Source organism: Pogonomyrmex barbatus, unplaced genomic scaffold, assembly GCF_055798465.1.
Source record: "Pogonomyrmex barbatus isolate J1 unplaced genomic scaffold, ASM5579846v1 scaffold7, whole genome shotgun sequence".
Taxonomy (NCBI): domain Eukaryota; kingdom Metazoa; phylum Arthropoda; class Insecta; order Hymenoptera; family Formicidae; genus Pogonomyrmex; species Pogonomyrmex barbatus.
Genome location: NW_028297171.1, coordinates 9,715,115 through 9,731,403, shown reverse-complemented (window position 1 = coordinate 9,731,403; position 16,289 = coordinate 9,715,115). Strand labels below are relative to the sequence as shown.

At 41.7% G+C, this 16,289-nt stretch overlaps 2 protein-coding genes across 6 annotated transcripts; one reads left to right on the top strand and one right to left on the bottom strand.

Annotated features, from left to right (window-relative positions):
- Positions 1-49: 49 nt before the first annotated feature.
- Positions 50-12,519, top strand: LPCAT (lysophosphatidylcholine acyltransferase). 4 transcript variants are annotated; one of them, XM_089083200.1, is made up of 11 exons: positions 50-726; positions 4,911-5,056; positions 7,760-7,974; positions 8,929-9,041; positions 9,665-9,819; positions 9,929-10,066; positions 10,136-10,261; positions 10,351-10,495; positions 10,598-10,696; positions 10,782-10,926; positions 11,272-12,519. In XM_089083200.1, exons 1-11 carry the CDS (start codon positions 568-570, stop codon positions 11,355-11,357), a joined length of 1,527 nt encoding a protein of 508 aa, XP_088939326.1. In that variant the 5' UTR covers positions 50-567; the 3' UTR covers positions 11,358-12,519. The 4 variants fall into 4 exon arrangements, with proteins under 4 accessions (XP_088939326.1, XP_088939325.1, XP_088939327.1 ...); XM_089083199.1 differs by lacking the exon at positions 7,760-7,974 and adding an exon at positions 6,475-6,692 and having other exon boundaries at positions 84-726; XM_089083201.1 differs by lacking the exons at positions 50-726; positions 7,760-7,974 and adding exons at positions 3,890-4,437; positions 6,475-6,692.
- A 493-nt stretch (positions 12,520-13,012) lies between these two features.
- On the bottom strand, positions 13,013-16,282 carry LOC105432736 (uncharacterized). Of its 2 annotated transcripts, none has more exons than XM_011647677.3 (5): positions 15,723-16,282; positions 15,284-15,394; positions 14,869-15,099; positions 14,486-14,746; positions 13,013-14,304 (listed from the first exon to the last, which is right to left on the bottom strand). In XM_011647677.3, the coding sequence occupies exons 1-5, from the start codon at positions 15,825-15,827 to the stop codon at positions 13,072-13,074; spliced, it is 1,941 nt and encodes a 646-aa protein (XP_011645979.2). In that variant the 5' UTR covers positions 15,828-16,282; the 3' UTR covers positions 13,013-13,071. The 2 variants fall into 2 exon arrangements, with proteins under 2 accessions (XP_011645979.2, XP_011645980.2); XM_011647678.3 differs by having other exon boundaries at positions 14,489-14,746.
- Positions 16,283-16,289: the final 7 nt, after the last annotated feature.

The following is a 16,289-nucleotide window of genomic DNA, read 5'->3' as shown; positions in this document are numbered from 1 at the left end:
GGCCTCCCGCGGCGGAAATTCCCTAGAAAAGCCATCCCTCGCGCGAAGCGAGACTTTTGAAATAAATGGACCGATTTACATTTTCGGTCGCTTTCTATCGAAACGCTGAGGGGAGAACGACGAGCCTGTCACATTTTGCGACGAAATAGCGCGAGGAAACGCGCGAGGTAACCGCGCAGTACGAGGTAGAATGGATTCTCGCGCGGTATCGAACAAGCGTTAACCAGGTCGACGGCATCGCTCAGCGCCGACGGCGGCGCTCGCTCGCTCTCCGGCGCGTAATCGACGGGAGGAGGCGCCGAGCGCTCGCGGTGGCGCGCGTCCGGGTAGCGCAGTCTACCATCGACCGTCAACCCTTTCGCACACGGAGAGGTGCGCGTGGTGCAACAACAGTGCTTTGCGATATTTTCACATCTCGCGTCGGTCGTGTCTTCCCTCTCTCGTACGGCAAAGGGAACGTACGACGAATCGCCGGAGGGTCGCTAGCGCGGATCGCCCCATTTTCATCCCCCCCCCCCCCGCCCGAGAATCGGGCGAGTCTCATCCCAGCTTCATTTATCCTTCGCGATGATGGGAAAACCAATGGTGATTAATACGGAAAACGGAGAATCGGATAACGCTCCAAATATCGATGACACCGACGGCGCCTCCTCCCTCGGCACTCCCGACATTCTCAACCCCTTTGTGCATCGGCTCGAGCTCGGCTCCACGTACGACAAGCTCAAGGTCAGTATCTCCCGAAAGCAGCTTCCTTCCCCGAGATCGATCGTCGCGCGGTCGCGTTTTTAGGGGATGCCGCCGACCACCGCCGCCACGGGGTGTGCTTCGATCGCGGTGCCAAGAAAGTGCGCGTGAGTGTTAAATAATTACTTCGCAATTTACGCGAACTTTGCAGACGAGCTTGTAACTCGTCTGTCCCTGGCACTTTTTGGCAGCTGGTCCCAATTGCGAATTGATTATACGTCTAATATCAAGATATGTAATACGAAGTGTATTTAATTAAATGCCAAAATTTTCGTTAATCGGGATGAGAAGTCAAGTTTCCAGGATGTATACGGACCTTGTACGAATTTGTAAGCAACCGATGTCGAGAAACTTTTTAGCCGATACCAGCCGTGGCCAGCTGAGGATCAGCTTGTGAACTTGCGACCTACCGGTACCGTCCGTCATCCGTTTCTACACGGATCCTTCACGGATTATTCTGGTTAATCGACTAACGCGGTGACAATCGATGTTGACAAAATAACCGTGAAGGCCTCTGACGGATATAGTTCAAAGTCGACCTCGAAACTTATTACAGTCCCAGGGAGATAATTCGAATCGCGTTGAAAGAACCATCTTCCTCTCCGACGACTCAAACATCGCTCGCTTTCACAATTCGAACGATAATAAAATCCGCAGCGCGTGACAGCACGCACAATCCATGGACAGTACGTGTAACAATATACATGACAATATAATGATTATCACCGTTATGTAAGATCGCGCCGCAAACCCGAAATATGCGGCGTAAGTGAGAAATGTGCGAGAGTAAGAAACGTAAGAAAAATGTGGAAGGAAAACATTCGTGGGGTCAGGCCGAGGAGATATCGCGCGGGTACGGGTTTTTCCTCGCGAGTCGATCACTCGCGAGAGAGACTTTCACAGCTGGAATCGGCCAGGCCGATTTTAACCGTCGATTTTGCGCGTCACTTCGACGATCGTCGTTTTTTCCGGGATTTTATGATGATTTTCGAAAAGAGACTTTACGACCGTCATCACCGCCGCGGATGGTACGAGGCGTGCGTTTAATTTCCGCCCCACTTTCCTCGGCGCGTTCACGCGCGGATTTCCGTGCGAGTGAAACGCGATGCGAATATTGGTCACGTGTATTAACCGTGAACAAGGCCGTCACGAGTCATCGATACGTTCATTCTCGGATTAGATACCTCGATACGGCTCGGGAACCCGCGCGATTTGTGGAAAGCTTCGACGTGATGTGTACCCAGATCCAGCCACGTGACCGTGTGTATTATGTTGTTCAAAAATCAATCCGCTCGTTTTGCGACTCCTTCGAGGCATATGCGACAATACGGGCCGTAAATACAATTAATTATGTCTATACACAGATCTGTATACGTTTAGTTTTCTTTTTTCTTTTTTTTTTTTTTTCCATGAAATTCCGTCCGAATGTAACTTCTTTTACATTCGAAAGCCTAAAGACCTAATCGCCTGTTGACCCGGATTGCTTACGGCTAGGAAATAGAAAACGATTCTCGCACTCGTTAAACTCGTTTCTTCGTGTTGTAGGTTTCAGGTTTTGCGAAAAACGGAATCGCTCATGGTTTTTTTGTCGTCCACGGTATTTCGCGTGCTATTAAAATCGCGGCCTACGCTTTTCTAGCCGTTAACACGGCGCGAGTTGCGCTCCTTCGTGGACCCGATGCTTTCTCTTGTTAAAACACCGGTGAAGTCTCGAACGCGTAGAAAGCCCCACATTTCTAGATGTTGCGAGTGAATGAAGAACATGAAGGCACGATTCTCGATTCTAACAGGATCCAAACTGGAATATCGTATCGTATCGAGAAACTTAAAAAAAAAAAAATCAACGAAATTATATTACGTTTTCTCACATTCACATATATCACATTCACTCTCTTTCTAGTCTCCCCTTTTGCTCTAGATGCATTTCACACATAATAATTTGCAGCGCATTCTGAATAATTGTATTGTCATATCGTTGACGTACTTCTAACACATCTTATCACGAAACAACGCGATACGGCCCTTAAGATTTACCCACGAGACAACTTTCTATATACAAAAATCAACGCATGAACGAACGTATGGAAGGCTTCTTCGTTACTATTTGCGTAAGGTTATCGATTAGAATAACTTGAATCGAGCATTCTCATTGATCTCTCTGTTGAAAATTTTGCTTCAAACATTATTTTCTAGTTAGCGAACGAAGTTTACCTTCGGTTGTTCCTTTAATCTTTATCCCAATTCTCTTCCATTCTCACGGAAGAATTATGTCATAGCGATCATAATCGAGTTTGTATAGATCAATATTTATTATAATAGAAATTTGATAAAGAGACATTCTTGTTTCATTCTTGGTGATATCCGGCTCAGACTTGATACATCACACATCCGGCGCGTCAATCTCGAGTCCTCTTCGATAAGATGAAGCGAGATGGGACGAAACGACTGATGTGCGCCTAACGGAACAGTAACGAACGGTACTCGCATCCCATCTCCTTTCTGCTCTTTATTCTTTCTTTCTATTCCTTTTAACGAGACACGGGAAGGCGAAGCCTTCTGTTGGACAACCCGCAACCTTGACCGCCTGAGACAGGCGATGAGGTGGCCCGAGAGCCAATTACTTACTTACTTATTTACTTATCTGCGTGTCCCATTTTTACGATCCTGCAATGCTCGAGGTTCACTTCAGAGGACACTTCATTGACTTGATGAATTTTTAATGCCGAATTCTAAATGAGTTTTGTAATAATGTGCGCCGAGTATTAATGCATATTCGAACATTACCTTTTAAGAAAAAAATAAAAAAATGACGTCAAGTTTAAGTGCTCTATGTTATTTTTATGTGAAAAAACATTTATAGGAAAATTTTCATGTCCAAAAAGTCTGTTTTATAGAAGAGTTTTCAAGTCTATAAATATTTTTCCACATAAATCAAAAATAATAAAGAGCATTTGAACTTGACGTCATTTATTTTTTCTTTTCTTAAAAGATAATTTTGTTCGGATATCACACATTTTTTTATTAATATTAAGTATATTATTGAACACATATTTGGAATATTTTTTTTATTGTGAAACAAACGTTACAATGTGATTGCAACATGATTATGGTTGTAGAAGATATGCGGGAAAATTACAGTGTGTTTGCAGTGCGATTGTGGTGCGACTGCGGAATGATTTGTTGTTTAAAGGAAAGGATTGCAAAAATGTTTCGGTACAATTGCGAGAAAGTTGCGGAAAAGTATAGGGAGATGCGGAAGAATTAGAATTTTAAGCACAGTAACAATGCGGGAAATGTTACGGAAATGTTGCGGATAAGATGTGAAAGAACTCTAACAAAATGTGCAGGGAAATTGCGATAAAGTTGCCGGAAGATTGCGGGAAAGGTGCGAAAAAATTATGGGGAAAACTTGCGAAAAGTTTGCAAAACTTTGCAAAAAGTGTGCGAAAAGTATTGCGGGAAGATTGAAGTATAATTTCGATACGGTTACGATACGGTGTGAATACAATGCGGATATGATATGTTGGAAAAACTGTGGGAAAGATGCGGAAAAATTCTAGTGTGTATGTAGAAAGACCGGGTGGTGCAGCCGAAAGGTTGCGAGAAGATTGCAGTGATGTTGACGCGGTGCGGATGCAATGCGGAGTGAGTGCAAATGAGATGAGATGCAAAAAACAATGTAAATATTGAAACGTGTATGTAATCCCATAAATAGCCATACAAAAATTAAGATTTTACTAATCAAAAATTAATGTTAATGTAGTTGTCGATAAAATTTAATGAAATTATTGAACTAGTATTTATGTCCGTAAAATAATAGCATTTAATTATTATATTTATCTATATAAATTTTAAATTATATAATAATAATTATAGTATTATCTTATAAATCAGATTTTTTTTTATGACAACTAGTTGATATTAATTTTTAATTGATAAAATTTGTTTGTAATATTACGTGCATTTGAATTGCATTTGTATTTTTCTGTTAAATTTTTGCATTTATGGACAGGACATTTATGTGTTTTTTTTAAATATTGCGTCATTAATTACTTTTTGTATTTTTCCAAAGCCACCAGTTAATAATAAAATCAAAACTATTAGAAATTTGCATGTTGGGATGCTAAATACTTAACATAGGCAGATAAAATTTTGTTTTGTTTCAGACGATATTTCTAACAATCGCCCTCCTGCCGTTCAGATTAGCTGCAATCACAATTTTGATGATCCTGGCGTGGTTGTTGGCCTGCCTCGGTCTGCATGGATTGTCCGAGGAAGATCTTCGACGAGCTCCTCTCAAGGGATGGAGGCGGTATGTTTGAAGGAAATCAAGCCGAGATGATCGCGACGTGAAAGAACGTTTCTCTTCCGTAATCCTTCATTCCTGATTCCGAGTCTATCTCTATTAAGCTTATATTTATGTTAACCGTACTCCTCGGGATCGCTTTTTAACCCTTTTCTTGGGCTGGTACGATACACCAACTTGCTTTTATTAGCAGACTAAATCCACGTTCTGAAGTTTCGGAGCTTAGAGATCCTTAAATCTCGAACTAACAATCTCCCTCTCAATCTTAAAATATTACTCGCGAGATATTCGAGAGACATTTAATAATATTTGTCTGTTATAAAGTGAACTCACGGGATCTGAATTAAACGCTCGATTGGAGGTCACGTCCCAAGGCGATCGATGGATTTTGGCTGACCGTGACAGAGATAGGGGAAAGGAAATGAATACTATTAAAAAAAATCCTTCGAGACAAGGTTGTCTGTTCGCCTTTAACAAAGTCCTTGTTCGATTTTATTACGTTAAAGTTTCGTGTTCAGTGAAACGTATCTCTGTCCTCTTGTAATAATTCACTAATGATTTGTTATCTCGCGACACTGATACTCGATCGTCTCTCTCTTTATAATTTATTGACAAAATTTACACGTGTTTTGAATTTTTTCATAATTTACACATTGAATAATTTCAGATATCTTAAATTTGCAATTGGAATCATCAAAGTGTCACGTATTGTTTAACAAAAAGGTTTCCGCATTCGATTAATGTATATCTGCACAAAAAAAAAATGATATCGTGATTATTTGGCAGTGAAGTTGTCGCGTATTTATATCTCTTTCATAATTTAGTCATGTGTTATTATCAAGGTCTCGAGATAAGAAAAGTCTATAAGACGACCTTGTACCGTAATGAAACATTATGACGGGAAGAAATATTCTTAAAGTATCTTTAACTATTAAAAGAGAACAAAATAATTTTTAGACAATTATAATTTTGTAATTATTTTTGAAATTATACGAGTAAATTCCTGCAACTTTTATCCTGGTATGACCTTTTTCTCTGACAATAAATATTTACCGCGTATAGGAATTGTGAATTTAGGATTTTGAATTATTTACACGTTTGGAATAACACTATCGAAAACTTGATTTTATTTGGATAAGATAAATTAATCCTTTCTACGAAGAGAATTTTTCTATGCGATCTGTCACATTTTTAAGTGTTTCCAAATTCCTGAAGTTCCTCCAGATTTAAGGATCTCTGCAAGCTAACAGAATATATATATATATATATATATAAAATCGAATCTCTTTTCGATGGACTTCCCTACTTTCCCAGGAACGCTTATACAAACCCCGCTAATCATTCTAGACTCCCTTACGAGAGTAGAAAAATAGAGAATTGCATCGGACGATGGTGCATGCGCAAATTAAACCACTTAAAAACAGAGACATGCGCGTCGTGATCTGCTGGATGATGCGGGCGTTATTTCTCTGCGGTGGATTTCATCACCTGAAGGTCAAGGGCCGGAAGGCGGAAACTAAGGACGCACCGGTGCTGGCTCTCGCCCCGCATTCCAGTTTCTTCGATGCACTTCCGGTCGTGTACCTCGGCGGGCCGAGCATCGTTGCCAAAGGGGAGAGTAGTCGCCTTCCTTTTTTCGGAAGTAGGTCGCCCATCGCATTATCATCTCTTGGTGAATCAAATTAATTGACAGGAGAGAAGTCGTTAAATAAATATATATATATATATATATATATATATATATATATTTCAAATAAATTAAATTGCAGTAGCAACTTATTACATCGGCGAAATCAAGAGAAATCTGTGAGTAGATGAATATTTTAAATTAATTTGCGACCTCTCTTCTTATGGGAACGAAAGATTTCCGCTTGACGTCATAAAACCGCAACGTTCAGCTGTATTATTTTATGTTACTGTACATACAATAATATTCGTAGATGCATATATGGTGGATGGGATTTACTTTTCAGCAACTAACTATGACAGTTTTAACAAATGTCGCTAACACGGCTTTTACTTACTGTGTGTGTGTTTTATCTTATTTGACAGACAGCGACTCAAAAGTCGCGAGTAAAGTTAAAAAGCACTAATAAAGGAGTTGCATAATTGCGCTACTTATTAACTGACGCACCTGAGTCTCCTATCTATTTATAGATAAAATGTTTGTGTGCAATATTACCTAAAAGTTGTAGATCAAGCTGCAAAGCAGTTCGTTTTGCAGAAACGAAATTACATTGTACGCAGTACATTGGTACGCATCCCGCGTTGGACAGCTGAAAAAGGAAAACGCGGATGCGCTCTCCTCGGGGCGTATATATATATATATATATATATATATATATATATATATATATGCATTTTAAATTTTGCGAGGCATACTAACTAATCGTCGAAACTTGTGTCACTAATCGGATGCTTTCACCGTTTTTTTTTTTGTCCCTTTTTCTCTCCATCGCTCGATCGTGCGTAGAAAGTGCATCGGACGTACTTGCTCGTAAACGCGTTTCTCTCTTTCGTAGTACGACCACGTAGTGGTAGTATTAAATATACGATCCTCATATACGATATTCCCTCTCTCTCTACGACGATACCATCGACGATCGCGACACGGACGCGTCTTCATCGGTGCTGCGACACTTGAATATTTAATAGGGCCATTCCCGAGTAATTCCATTTGCATGTATGCTTGTCGGTTGACACCCGCAGAAAATTAGTGCCATGGATATGTTTCGTTGGCCGACTGACTTACCAGGCCGGCGGGATGAAAATCGTAGTACGAGGAAGGCAGGCTTCCAGAACGGAAGCCCCGATTCTGGTCCTCGCGCCGCACTCGACCTTTATCGACGGCGGCATCGTTTACGTCACCGGATTCCCCTCGATCATCGTCAGGCGGGAGTCGGGATTGAATCCGTTTATCGGAAGTAGGTGATACACTTTTGTTTCCTTTTTTTATATAAGCCCCACCTTCGTATTTATATTGATTTCGAGTATCTCCCACAACTGGCGCACTTCGACGCTCGAAACAGTCAAGATGTTACTTATTACGACGTCGAACACACTTGTGCGTGATTAGACTTGAGCCAAGCAAAATGATGACAGTAGCAGGCACTGTGCATATTAAAGAAGTCATTGAAGCGTGTCATTGAGGCCTGATGTTGCGTTACGTGAGATCTTTTTAAACGAAAATTGGGCCCCGAGTATCATCAGCATTTGTTAACGAGCGCAAAAGCGGCCTATAATGATTGTTATAAGGTCGCGCAATAAGAAAAGATAATTATTTATGTAATGCGGCACGTGTATGTTTGTTGTTTTACTATCGCGCTATATAGATAGCGACGTTAATTAAACGTGCTCAGTTATCGATAAGGTTCAATGTTACAATGACTTTTTCCTTCTTATCAAAGAGATGTTTAGCGTTCATGGTAAATAGAATATTAATATTAATATTTTTGTGTCGCTTAACAAATCCCATTCACCATTTGTGTATGACAAATGATTTTAGAACAAGAATAGAACATTTCTAGAAATTTCGTTACTTATAATACCGATTGCACACTTTAACGAAACAATGATGAATGTTTACTTATGCAAACTTGCAAAATAATCGGTCTCAATCTTCTGCAAGATTGTCGCAATGAATTTCCGGTCTCGGGTGGCCGTTGACTGATCGAATAACTTTGAATAACAGATCAAATCGTTCCGCAAGTTTTTCTTATAGACGCGATTTACTTCAAAATAAGTTCTTGCGCAACAGCAATTGGCTCAATCAATCCGAATGAAGTCAAGCACGATGCAAGCTGCAATTACCGGTTTGATATTTATAAAATCGATTGTATACTTTTCGTTACCTTTTTTTATGTTATTGACGCATATAGAACTCATCAACTATACGCAGCCGGTCTACGTGTGGAGAGAAGATCCGAATTCCCGTCAGAACACTATTAAGGAGATTATTGAGAGGACTACCTCGAAGGAAGATTGGCCACAGGTGAGCGAACACAGTGTTAAACTATTAGTGGAGTTTATAATGGTAGTATATATACGGGATGTGTAACGCAATAAAAAGAAGGCGAAAGAGAGAGAGAGAGAGAGAGAGAGAGAGAGAGAGAGTTTATAAGTATATACATAGAATACATATAAATAGAATTAATGTGCATGCCGCGTCATGTTGTGGCCTGATATTTAGTAATAGACGTTATTATCTAAAGATGTGCCGCAGCATGTGCGTGCGTGCGTGCGTGCGTGCGTGCGTGTGTGTGTGTGTGTGTGTGTATTTTTGTTACAACAGAAGGTAGACAAGTCTTTAATATAATGCAACTCGGAAAATAAAGTTTAAATAGGACTTATATTCGTGCGATATTGCCTCCCTTCCGAGCTTCTATATTCTTCCCCCTGAAGACTATTGACATTATGATTAAAAGTCATGCTGTACGGACTTTATGAAGTTTATAAAGCCGCAGTTTCGCAAAGTTTGCGGAAGTTGTAGACTTTTATAATGCTGTTGAATAATTTACGGGAGTGTGAGATACACACACGAGCTTGCGATCGAGACGCATATCGCATATCTTCGCGTCTCCTGATGCAATTGACCCGACGCCGTTCTCTCCGCAGGTTATGATATTTCCCGAAGGGACCTGCACAAACCGGTCGTGCTTGATCACGTTCAAATCGGGCGCGTTTTATCCCGGGGTACCGGTGCAGCCGGTGTGTATCAGATATCCCAACAAATTGGACACGGTTACGTGGACATGGGAAGGCCCTGGCGCGTAAGTATAGAGCCATCCTCTTCTCTTTTTCTTCTTCTTTTTCCTTTTTTTATTCCTACGCCTTTATTTTTTGCGGTATGCTCTATCCGTTGCGTTACATCCGTTGCAGATTGAAATTGCTATGGTTGACGTTGACGCAGTTAAACAGCAGCTGCGAGATCGAGTTTCTTCCCGTCTATAATCCGAGCGAGGCGGAAAAACTGGACCCCAAGCTGTACGCAAACAACGTACGACGTCTTATGGCGGAGTGAGTTTTTCATTCACGTAGCGGATTAGGAGTCTGGATCAGTAAACGGTAATCTCCTTGACTTTACAGAGCACTGAAGATTCCCGTTTCGGATTACACGTATGACGATTGTCGGATCATTAGAAAGGCCCATCAGTTACATCTTCCACATGCGTCCAATATCGTAAAAAGCCATAAGCTTCGGTACAAATTAGGGTAGGTGGCGAACAGTAGTTTAAACGTTGTATACATGTTACGTACTTAATCGATTAGGATTGAAACGACTTGTACTTCATCTATCATAGTTTAGTGGCATCGAAAACTGAGGAAGAACTCGTCCAGAAGAAGACGAATAATTTTGGCGAGGTGAATCTGCAGGAATTCGCACAGATCCTTAGATTGGACGACAAGGATCCAACCACCCAACAATTATTTCGCATTCACGACAAGGTACTTATATATATATATATATATATATATATATACAATGAAATTGAACTATTGTACATGCGCGTATGAATTAATTTCATGGAAAATATTTTACTTTTGTAGTTCGGGCAAGGAAAAATCGATCTCGAGGAGTATATCTTCACCGTCTTGGCGACGGCGAACGCGTCTTCAGAACTAGACAAGGTCGAGATTGCATTCGATGTAAGTATGCAAACTGTTTAAGTTTAATTCTATCGTGCATATAGCGTGTAAACTTTTATTTTTACGCAATCACATTGTGTTATAGATATGCGGCTCGAAAACAGCAACGTGTTTGACGCAGTCGGAGCTCAGGAAAGCCTTGAGGTTATCGTTACGCATGCAACCAGAGGAATCCGACAGGATCTTTCAGCAGGCCAGAAACGACGAGAACGCTTACACAGTCAGCTTCGGTAAACACTTTTGATCGAGAGATTTATTTTCTTCCAATGATTAAGGATCCTGTTTCTTTATCACGGCTATATTGAACGTCAGAATAGAGAACTGTATATTGTACAAAAAAATATAGTTGTACAGATTTATTACAATATAAATAAAATATTCTTTGTGTATTGTGAAAATTCATATTAAATTCAAATAGTGACACGAAAAAAAAATAATTTATTGCTTTTAGAATTAAAAAAAAAACGTGACTTTTCACTTCTGACATTTATAAGCTGATGATTATTGTGAGAGAACCAGTGAAAATGGGCGCCTTAATTGAGAATCTTTTGTTTAAACTTGTTTATTTCTTCCAGATGATGTTCTGACACAACTATCGAGCCGGACGGAATATGCGCATTTGTTTGCTGGGAGTAACGAAAGTTCCAAGAAGGCCATTTGAAAGTGTCTTTTGCAGCCCGATGTTTCTTCTAGAGGACATCGAGGCAGGCCTTTCCTTAGTCCTATCTGCTCTACTCCCGTATGAGAAATGAATCCAAGGTGCTTCGATGATCTTAAAACGAAATAATTTCCTCGTCTACGGAAGCTGCAGTTGCATGTAAGCGGCAATTTAGACAGCTAGCCCACGTCTTTCCTATAATCCTGTAAATTAGACAAAGTCGAGGATTTAGTGACAGAAACCTAGAATTCTAAATGATTCTAGATTTGATATAATCCATGAGTAATTTAGCAAAGATTCTAGAATCTGTGAAATATGAAGACCCAAAGATACGCGATGTATTCTAGACTCCAAGGATATAAAGATTCAGAGATTCACGATCTAAAGGTCGAAGGTAGAGACTTGAAAATCAAGAGATCTTGCGAAAATTTGGAAATTGTAAAGTCGAAGAATCTGTAAAAACATCCTATTAACTGCTTTTGAAAATAAGCTAGAGTACGAAAATTCAAGATTCCTGTAAGGCTCATTTCCAAGTGAAGATTTGACAAGTGTCAAAATCCGTAAAGGAAAAGCGATTCCTGCACTTTTTGTTGTACAGTATGCATTGTAGAATACGCAGTTGAGCCATCCGCTCACTAAGCTTTTCGATAGAAGAGATCTGTGACAAAGAGCTTGGATATTTAGAGGAAAAGGAGGGGAAGTAACGACATAATTTATTTTTTGACTCGACGGTCAACTTTGCAATATCCGGTGCATATGTACAAACATGTGATTATGCACGGGAATATACATACGCGCTAAGTTGTGTACATACTTGTTGCACACTGTGAACCAGCATGTAGATAAACACATACACACACAAATATGCATAGGAGTGATATGAAGAGAATTGGGCGAATCGATCGGGCATACCGTCTATGTATGCGCGCGCAAGTGCGTTTATGTTTGTGTACGTGTATATGTATATAAAAAGAGGATACATGTATGTGTATGTATACACAATCCAAGAGATTATACACTTTGTAATATCTGTATATGAACTAAATGGCCAAAGTTTAACAGCGCGCATTGTTAACGGTCATTTTTGAGTTAAACACAGATATGTTGAGTTATAGAACGTTTTACTACAACGTATGTTGAAATAACAGTATTTATTGAACCGAGACTTTTGCTTTCATGTGTGCGTTGAAATATTATACCGATGAATTTTAGCCAAAGAAACCGTTTATTTAAATGTTTCATTAAATGAATGCTTATTACATGAACGACTAGCAACTATATGTTCGAAATAATCTTAAGTTTAATAATCTTTTTAACGAAAAATGCAGTTTGGTAGAGATGCCTGAATGCATATTAGATTGATTGACGGTAGGTAATATGAATTTTTAGCACAAAGTGAAAGCGATTTAGACAAAACTCGGCGGTTTATATGGCGACGTGGAGAAGAAACGACGCGCTCGTGCAGCGATGGCGTGTAAAGTATCTGTAACTCCGACCTGAAGATATAAAGATTTAAAAACGTAGGAACGAGCGAATAGCTTAAAGATTATAAATCATTTAGGTCCCAAGATTTTCACGACAAACGCTTGGCAAACGTACCACTCGTTTTCATGATTCCCAATTCCATCCATCCGGTTAGCGAAATAAAACGCAAGCAATATTTATATATTGACGCTTTATTAGCACGTAGCTTGACTTGAGATATACTTAAAGGATATTACAATCGCGTGACTTCGGAGTTATTGATAGCCCGTAGTTTCCCATCGGAATGACTAGACCGTCGGTGTCTGACTTGCGCGTGAGAAGACGGGATGTATCCCGCCGTTTCGTCGGCGCGTTTATGCTTCTCCAACTGAACGAATCGCGAGCCGGGTCCGCCGCCACCGCCGTCCAGACACTCGCAGCTCAGACTGGCCTGGTCGAGATCGCCCTGGTACGGTCCCGGCAGTATCAGCAAGCTCTCCGTCGATTTCGTCGGCTGGAAGTGTCGGCTGACCGTTGAACTTGTCGCGGTAGTGTAAGCGGTACTGCTGCTGGCACCACTGCTCTTTCGTTGTATAATGCCGACTGGCGTCTTTGATCTACCTGTACCACCGCCGCCACTGCTGTGTGACCCTTTATTGGGACGTTCCGCGCTGTGGGTTTTGACGTTCGCGGTGTCCAGATAACCGTAACCGAAGCCGTAACCTCCGAAGGCCTTGGTGGTAAGATTATCCCAGGATTTAGGCTTAGCGTACTGAAGGCACGGCGGCGGTCGCTGGTGCACACTCGGGTCCCAATACAGGGTGTCGGTGCTGAGGCTGGTGGAGCAGGACGCGACGCTGTCGGCCGTCGTCGAGACGTCGCTACTCGTAATCGAATGAAGACTGTGGCCGGACGTGCGAGGGCAGCTGTGAGTGTTGGGTTGCTGCTGCTGCTGCTGCGATTGTTGCTGTTGGTCTCGTTGTCCTTGAACGTGATGATGCTGCTGCATGTTAGCCTGCTGCTGCTGCTGCTGCTGCTGTTGCTGTTGATGGAGAGCCTGCTCGTTGCGGGCGCGTCGTTGTTTTTCGCGACGTCGACGACTTGGCACGCAATTCGGGTCACAGCATGGACTGGCGAGATCATAAGCATCTAAACTAACGCTGTCGGATTGCTCTCGGCGACGATTCGCGCTGGAGATACAAGCGACGCAAAGATTGTTTTGAGGAGCGGAGTGTAATGATGGTCCTTCACCAGCAACGGACGATTGCTGTTGTTGCTGCTGACAGGATTGTTTGTGAGATTTGCTTTTCGCAGGTGTGCCCATCATACCGTTCGCCTGGTGATAACTGTGACGCAAGGAGGTCATCGCGGATTCGCTTGACATTTTAGAGAGAAAGTGATGATGATCACTGCGGGAACGAGGCGGTCCGACTGTCACAAGACAAGCGGCGCTGCGTGGTATAAGACAGGGTCGCCCGTCCGCAAACTAAAAAAATATATATCCGCGTTCAGATTATTTGAATCGTACAAATGTAGGAAATGTTAACCGAGTAACCGCGAAAATAATGACGCGATACGTTACGAAAATTATTATAGAATTTTCTGAATTTTGTTATATATACGTATAATTTCGTTATTTCGATTAAACAGACGTAAATAGCGGCTACCACGTTATAAAGTAGAAGATGTTCGGTGGAGGTTGCTGGCCGGCAGCATTGAATCGTAGAAGAGTTGAAGCTGGAGGAGGGTGATGGTTGATTAGGATTGGTGCCGACAATACTATTAGGCGTTCTTTTCCGCGCTGGCAGTGAATGGGTTTTCCATCGTCCCATCAAAATAGACCGTTCTCTTTCGCACAGTCTCTCCAGTTCGCTTATACGAGATTGAAGAGCGCGTTGCAATTCGATGTAACGCATGTGTAATTCCACCTGTAATCGTAGGGTAGCATTTAGTCGTACCAAAATTCAGTTTGTCATTCAGTCGTTATTAGATCAGAAAGAAACATATTTGAAATCTCAACATTGTCGATGACGATCAGCCTTTCGCTTACCTTTCTGACGCAATCTTCGAAGGAGACGACCATCCGCATTCTGGTATCACAGTTCTTGATAAAGTTTACTAGAGTCTTGTGATCCGCCCTGTCCATCTCGTGACCGTTTATAGAGAGTATCACGTCACCCTCCCGCATACCAGCTTTAAACGCTGGTCCATCATATTCCACATAATCAACGTAAGTTACCATCTCTATCTCCTGTTCTCTTTTGTAGTGTATACCATAACTCTGTTGATTCAATCGAGATCAAATTACCAATGATCAAGACAGTAAAGAAAATTCAATTGGTTTGGATTTGTAGAATTTTAAATTATCTAAATTATGCGAATGTTTTTTAATAGCAGCCGCAGATTCTACAGAGGAGCTCGAAATATCATATTTGTTATGTAGTCTAGTAACAAATCAGCATTACCTGTAACGTGAAACCGTACGTGCCGTTCTTCTTCTCAACGATGATGGTCCGGCGACGTCGGTCTTCGTCAGCACGTGCAACTCTATCGGATTTGGTTCTCTCAAGGACAGCCTACAGAGGGGTAAGGAGATACTTAATACTAAGATCGTAATCTATTATGCGTATTAATCTATTTATGCAAGTATAGTAAATATGATAAAAAGAAGAGCAACAGTAATTGCGCTAGTTACCTCAGTTGATAAAATAAAATCTTCGCAATCTCTATGTGAAAATGATAAATAGCAAGAAAATACAGATAATATCGTGCAAATAATAACAATTTAAAAATCAAATAAAAACATTTAATCAGATCGTTTTGATTAATTAATTTTTTTTTTTTTTTTTTTTTTTTATAGAATTGCTAGATGAGATCAGACAGAAGCAACTCGAGGGTAATTACACATTCGACGACGCCGCTCCATTCCTCCTCGTCGCTGTTATCGACGCCGGCCGTCCGTCGCTGCCCGGTGCCGGCGGTGCTTGTGTTCTGCGGCGAGCTGTTCATGGCCGTGCGAAGATGTCCGTGGTGAGCACCCGGGTCGCTGTCGCCGCTGAGATGCCATCAACAACCTCGACCAGGCGCCTCCACCGAGATCGGCGAGGGGGTTAATGCCGCGTCCCGACGTGCCGCGACGGCACGTCTCTGTCGCGGAGTCCGACTAGCCCGACTGTCTTCTATGTTGTTCATCGCGCAGACGCGACAATATCGGCCTAGCACCCCGTAGCGAGGTAAGGGGTTGGCGGGGATGAGAGCGGCGGTGTCGTCGACCGGGCCTCCCTTCCTCCTGCAGTCGCATCCCTTTGGCTCCATCACGGCGCCCCCCGCGACGTTGGACAGGAATAAATGGAGATTTAAATACGCAGGAGCGCCCGTGGATATCGGACGAGGATCTAAACGATGCGACGGTTGTCGATTGACTGGCTGAGAACCTTCGCTGTTAAATATTTTCATCTCTGAATTGTTTAT

Excerpts from the sequence above, each read along its gene's own strand:
- LOC105432736 (XM_011647677.3), bottom strand. The coding sequence starts at position 15,827 with ATGAACAGCTCGCCGCAGAACACAAGCACCGCCGGCACCGGGCAGCGA. Across the intron at positions 14,747-14,868 it reads TCGAAGATTGCGTCAGAAAG|GTGGAATTACACATGCGTTA; the intron begins GTAAGCGAAAGG and ends CTACGATTACAG. Across the intron at positions 14,305-14,485 it reads ATCTTCTACTTTATAACGTG|TTTGCGGACGGGCGACCCTG; the intron begins GTAGCCGCTATT and ends ATATTTTTTTAG.
- LPCAT (XM_089083199.1), top strand. The coding sequence starts at position 568 with ATGATGGGAAAACCAATGGTGATTAATACGGAAAACGGAGAATCGGAT. Across the intron at positions 5,057-6,474 it reads CCTCTCAAGGGATGGAGGCG|AGACATGCGCGTCGTGATCT; the intron begins GTATGTTTGAAG and ends ACTTAAAAACAG. Across the intron at positions 9,042-9,664 it reads CGAAGGAAGATTGGCCACAG|GTTATGATATTTCCCGAAGG; the intron begins GTGAGCGAACAC and ends TTCTCTCCGCAG.